We start from the raw sequence: 6442 nt of genomic DNA on the forward strand, positions 1-6442 counted from the left end.
ATGTTACAGGTCCTTGAATGTGATTTTTATCAAAGCTTACTCTGAGTTGATCAGATCAAGGCAAACCACCTCAAAGCTCTCGAATAATGAGATTAATCTGCATCAGAGAAACAGGGTCCCTCCAAAAGCCTTGTCCCAAATCCAACCCTGGGACCCTGCTTTGTCTGTCCCCATCTCCCCTGTTAGAAGCTCTTTCTTTTGGAAGCCTCCCCGACCCCCCGAGAGTGGCTCCAGCACCTCCCTACCACCGCGGGAGTCACCCGCTGTAGACGGGACCCAGGAAAGTCTTGAATTAACACCTCCCAGGGTCTGGCTGAGGGCAAGGAGCTGGACGTGCTTTTGCTCGATACTAACAGGAGGCTCGACTCGCCAGGCAGCTCGGCCAACCCAGAGGCCCCGCTCGCCTGCAGCCCGCGCCGCCGCCCGCTGCCCAGCCGGGGCCTGCGCCGGCGCGGCCGGGGGACGACGCCTGCCGCCATCTTGCCCGCCGGAGCGCCGAGATGCGGCTGGGGCTCCTGGGCGCCGCGCTGCTGCTCTTGGGCGGCGCCCACTTCAACTCCGAGCACGACTTGCCCTCCAGCAGGGGCAGGCTCGGCCCCACGTGGGGACAGGCCAGGGGTCCCGAGAGGGCTAAGGCCGCGCGAGGCCAGCTCCTGCCCCAGGAGGAGGAAAGGGGGGACGCGAAGGGCAGTACCTGTTCGTTCCCGGATGGGCCTTTCCCCACTACCATAGTGTCTGGATTTGGGTCCCTCTTTCTCTTGTCTCAACTGCCTTTATCCAAAATGTTACGGACCTAGGCAGCTTCTAGGCTCATTATAACGATGATGGTAGTAGTAATGTCAAAAAAGACAGGTATTTGTATATTTGCGCCTCAAAACCTTCTGGGGTTTATCATTCCCATTTTGTTATAGTTCATTGAGATTCAGAGTTGAAAGGGCTGTTATGCGACCTGTTCGTACTACAGTTGAGAAAAATTAGCCCCACAAGTTAAACGGCATGTATTAGACCTTGCAGCTTTTGACCCACCAGGCCCAGTCTCTTTAATCGCTATTTTCACATAGAGGAGAAAAGGATTCCTAGCCAGAGAAACTTACCTCATTTTTATACTTTTAGGGAATAGAGTTTTGAAAGTAATGAACTGTGTTGATTTCATGTGTATTTGTTAAGTAGTCAGTTATGGGATAATTATTTTAACTCCTTTAAAGAGTCAAAATATGGGCATGCCTCAGGTACCCAGTTTGCTTTATCCGTTTTTAAATAGGAATGTAAAGGGTTAACGTGTTCAGATTAGGAAATAATATAGATTCTCAGTACAAATAATTTATCATTTTTGTTTTTAGATTGTGGAAAAGCGCCGCTTAGGGATGTGTTGAAAGGGCCTCGGATTATAGGGGGCACAGAAGTTCAAGCTGGAGTGTGGCCATGGATAGTTAGCCTGCAGGTTAAATACGGCCGTTTTCTCGTTCATATATGCGGGGGAAGCCTAGTGAGAGACAGGTGGGTCCTCACAGCTGCCCACTGTACTAAAGACTCTAGGTATGTATTCGGAACACAACTGTTTCATTCTCTCAGGGTTTATTCTGAAGTGATAGAGGATAGTTTAACTTGGGCCATTTTCAGTTATATGTTTGCAAGTAGCCATAATGGCTTAAATATAGTAGGGTGTTATTTGTTGAAATAAATCCTTTAATTCAGAAGTTGGCAAATATTAACTATATGTATAGTTAATATTTTACGCTCTGCAGGTCATATGGTCTCTGTCACAATTACTTAACATGAAATCAGCCATAGACAGAGTATAAGTGTGGCCATAATCCAATAATCCTTTATAAAGTGAAATTTGAATTTTCTATAATTTTCACCCATCACGAAATATATTTTTTCCAACCTTTTAAAATGTAAAAAAAAAAAAAATCTTTCTTTATGGATTGTAAAAAGCAAGAGGCAGGACAGATTTAGCCTTCACTGTTGAAAGATGACTCTTGTGGGTGGTGCCTGTGGCTCAGTGGGTAGGATGCTGGCCCTATATTCTGAGGGTGGCGGGTTCAAACCTGGCCCCAGCCAAATTGCAGCAAAAAATTAGCCGGGCCTTCTAGCGGGTGCCTGCAGTCCAAGCTACTTGGGAGGCTGAGGCAAGAGAATCACCTAGGCCCAAGAGTTGAAGGTTGCTGTGAGCTGTGTGACACCATGGCACTCTACCGAGGGTGATAAAGTGAGACTCTGTCTCTACAAAAAAAAAAAGATGACTCTTGTTTCATCTGCATTGGTCCATAAAATCCAAATGCAATCAGATTTTTATGGCCAAATGCTAGATCTACTTCTGTCCCGAATCCAACAATCTCTTCTCAGTTCCCATCCTATTTGATTTCTGCAGCATTTGGCAATGTTGACCATATCTTCTCCTAGAAATTCCCTTTTCTTGATTTCTTAAACACTCTACTCTTTCTTTTCTCCTTCCTTGATGAGTATTTGTCATCGTTTACATTGCAGTGTTTTCTTTGCCACTATGCAATATATCCACGTGACAAAACTGCACTTGTAGTCAGGAGCTGGGGTTCACGCCTATATCCTACCACTCTGGGAGACCGAGGCAGGAGATCCTTTGAGCTTGGGAGTTGGAGACCAGCCTGAGCAAAGCGAGACACCGTCTTTACTAAAAATAGAAAAATTAGCCAGGCACATCCCTGAGTCTCAGCTTCTCAGGAGGCTGAGGCAGGAGTATCACATGAACCCAGGAGTAGGAGGTTGGTGTGAGTGTGCTCTCGCCCAGGCAACAAGAGTAAGACTCTGTCTCAAAAAACCAAAACCAAACCCAAAAGAATTGCACTGTACCACCTAAATCTATGCCTTTTTTTTTTTTTTTTTTGAGACAGAGTCTCAGGCTGTCACCCTGGGTAGAATGCTGTTGTGTCATAGCTCACAGCAACCTCAGATTCCTAGGCTTAAGTGATTCTCTTACCTCAGCCTCCCAAGTAGCTGGGACTACAGGCACCTGCCACAATGCCTGGCTAGTTTTTGGTTGTAGTTGTCATTATTGTTTGTCATTGATTTGAACCTGCCAGCTCTGGCGTATTGGCTGGCGCCCTAGCTGTTTGAGCTACAGGCGCCGAGCCCTATGCACATATTTTAAAATCTGCAGCATTTTCTAGAGTTCTGCCCTCTATCTTCTTGCCTTATCACTCTGTCCTCTTTCCTGGAAATGTGTCATCTACCTCTGTTTCAGTGGTCACCACGTGCTGGCAACTCCTAAATCTTTCCTGCTAAGTCTTTTTTCTAACTCTGTACTGTGCATCTGTATTGGAGTCACATTCTAAACAAGTCCAAAACTGAATTTTTTAATTTTTTTTCTGTAACTGTATTTCTTCTCTATTCTTTCACTTACTATTATAGCATCACCAACAGTTCCACTGCCCAGAAAGTTACTTGATTTCTTACACTTTACCTATGCAAGTGGTCCCAAGGCATGAGGTCTCTCTGAGCAGAACCTCAAATTTGCTTCCTCTGTCCCTAAACCCTGGCTGCCACTTAGAAGTCTATGGTGTCAGTCTCATACCCCTAGCTTATCACTTGCGCTACTTATACTACTAGTATGATAACAGCTATCCTAATAAGTGTGAAGTGGGAGCTCACCGTGGCTTTGATTTCAATTTCCCTTATTACTCTCACAACGGAGGTTCAGCATCTTTCCACGTGCTAATTGGCTATTTGAATATCTTCTTTGTAGAAATGTCAAGTCCTGGCTCGGCGCCTATAGCTCAACCGGCTAAAGCGCCAGCCACGTACACCTAAGGTGGCGGGTTCGAATCCCCAGCCCGGGTCTGCCAAACAACAATGATGGCTGCAACCAAAAAATAGCTGGGCGTTGTGGCCGGCGCCTGTGGTCCCAGCTACTTGGGAGGCGGAGGCAGGAGACTCGCTTGAGCCCAGGAGTTGGAGGTTGCTGTGAGCTGTAATGCCATGGCACTCTACCCAGGGGGACAGCTTGAGGCTCTGTCTCAAAAAAAAAAAAAAAAAAAAAGAAATGTCAAGTCCTTTGTCCATTTTGGGATTGGTCTGTTTTTTTGTTGTTGAGTTCTTTATATATTCTAGATTTTAATCCCTTATCAGGTATATGATTTGCAAATATTTTCTCCCATTCTGTGGGTTGTCTTTTCATATTCTTATTTTTTTGAGACAGAGTCCCATTTACTTGCCCTGGGGTTGAGTGCCATAGCGTTATTGCTCACAGCAACCTCTAACTCTTGGGTTCAAGTGATTCTCTTGCCTCAGCCTCCTGGGTGGCTGGAACTACAGGTGCCCACCACAACCCCTGACTATTTTTGGAGACAGAGTCTCACTCTTGCTCAGGTCGGCCTCAAACTCGTGAGCTCAAGTGATCCGCCTGCCTTGGCCTCTGACAGTACAAGGATTACAGACGTGAGCCACCATGCCCAGCATTTTCACCTTCTTGATAGTGCCCTTTGATACACCAAAGATTTTAATTTTGATGAAGTCCAGTTTATGTACTTTTTCTTTTGTTGCCTGTGCTTTTGGTGTCATATATAAAATCATAACCAACTCCAGTATCATAAAGCTTTCCCCCTGTGCTTTCTTTTTAGAGTTTTATAGCTTTAGCTCTTACGTTTAGGTGTTGGATCCTTTTTGAGTTAATTTTGCGTAATGGTATAAGGTAAGAGTCCAACATCATTGTTTTACATGTTCATATCCAGTTTTCTCAGCACCATGGGAGTGAGACTCTGTCTCAAAAAGAAAAGAAAAGACTGTCTTTTACACTTTGGATGGTCTTGGCACCCTCACTGAAAACCAGTTGATCATGTAGGAGAGAGTATATTTATGGCCCTTCAGTTCTTTTCCACTGATGCCAGTGCCACATTGTTTTGATTATTATGGCTTTGTACTAAGTTTTGAGAGTCCTCCAACTTCATTCAAAAAGAAGAAAGAAAACCACCATTCTTTTTCAATATTATTTTAACTATTTGAAGTCCCTTGATATTCCATATGAATTTTAGGTTGGATTTTTCTATTTCTACAAAAAGCAGTCATTGGGATTTTTTTTTTTTTTTTGAGACAGAGTCTCACTATGTTGCCCTCAGGTTGGGTGCCGTGGCATCACAACTCACAGCAACCTCCAACTCTTGAGCTTAAGCGATTCTCTTGCCTCCACTTCCCAAGTAGCTGGGACTACAGATGCCTGCCACAATGTCCGGCTGTTTTTTGTTGCAGTTGTCATTGTTGTTTACCAAGCCTGGGCTGGGTTTGAACCCTCCAGGCCTGTTATATGTGGCTGGCGTCCTAACCACTGAGCTACAGGCGCCGAGGCAGTCATCAGGATTTTTGATAGGAATCAAATTAAATCTGAAGATTGAGTTGGGTGGTTTTCTTTCTTCTTCTTTCTTCTTCTTCTTCTTCTTTTTTTTTTTTTTTGAGGCAGAGTCTCACTTTGTTGCCCTCAGTAGTGTGCCATAGCATGACAGCTCACAGCAACCGCCAACTCTTGGACTTAAGCCAGTCTCTTGCCTCAACCTCCCAAGTAACTGGGACTATAGGCACCTGCCACAACACCTGGCTATTTTTTTTTTAAGAGACAGAGTCTCACTTTGTCACTCTTGGTAGAGTGCTGTGGTGTCACAGCTCACAGCCAGCTATTTTTTTGTTGTTGCAGTCATCGTTGTTTTAGCTGGCCCGGGTTGGGTTCACAGAGGCCAGCCTTGGGTAGTGGCCAGTGCCCTACCCACTGCCCTACGGACACTGCCTATTTCTTTCTTTTTGTCTGCCCTTTTCTTCCTCTTCTCCTGAGTGGCTTCCTGATAATATGGGCTTACACACAATCCATTATGCCTTTCATTCCACATCATAATCTTTCAGTGTCAACTTCTATATCGCTAACTGGCTTCCTCATCAACTTTTATGATTATATACCTGAATGGTCAGACCTAGCTTTTTATTGTAGGCAGTATCACCGTTGTTCAACTTATGAATAAATCCTTTATCAGGCAGCCAGCCCTGTCACAGAGAGCAGTTGGCAGGGGAACTGGGTCACGTATTAAATGACAACAGAGTGGGGAAGGCACTTTTCCTTGCACAGGGATATGGGTATACAAGCGCCAATGCCTGTTTCTAGAAAAGGGGGACAGCAGGTGTTTTTAGTCATCTCTGTGTAACTGGCATGAGAAAGAATGGTTGTGGTACAATCACATTGGTGTCTATTAGAACTTAGAACTAGAGGCTTTTTCCTATAGCCAGTCCTAATTCGCGTTAGCAGAAATGAACTTTTGGACCAATTTTTTTTTTCAATTTTCTCATTTATCCACTTATTTTCATTTTTTTCTTTTTGAGACAGAGTCTCAAGCTATCCCCCTGGGTAGAGTGCCGTGGCTTCACAGCTCACAGCAACCTCCAACTCCTGGGCTCAAGCGAGTCTCCTGCCTCAGCCTCCCAAGTA

The 6442-nt window shown here is 44.9% G+C and overlaps 1 protein-coding gene across 1 annotated transcript in view; it reads left to right on the top strand.

Annotated features, from left to right (window-relative positions):
• The first annotated feature begins 500 nt into the window (after positions 1-500).
• TMPRSS12 (transmembrane protease, serine 12) overlaps positions 501-6442 on the top strand; it is a 17504-nt gene continuing 11562 nt past the window's right edge. Inside the window, exons 1-2 of the mRNA XM_003790617.1 lie at positions 501-687; positions 1341-1536. Coding sequence (XP_003790665.1) covers positions 501-687; positions 1341-1536 — 383 coding nt within the window. The remainder of the gene's footprint in view (positions 688-1340; positions 1537-6442) is intronic.

The sequence above is a fragment of the Otolemur garnettii genome, unplaced genomic scaffold (genome assembly GCF_000181295.1).
Source record: "Otolemur garnettii isolate 467f Iridium unplaced genomic scaffold, OtoGar3 scaffold00043, whole genome shotgun sequence".
NCBI classification, from domain to species: domain Eukaryota; kingdom Metazoa; phylum Chordata; class Mammalia; order Primates; family Galagidae; genus Otolemur; species Otolemur garnettii.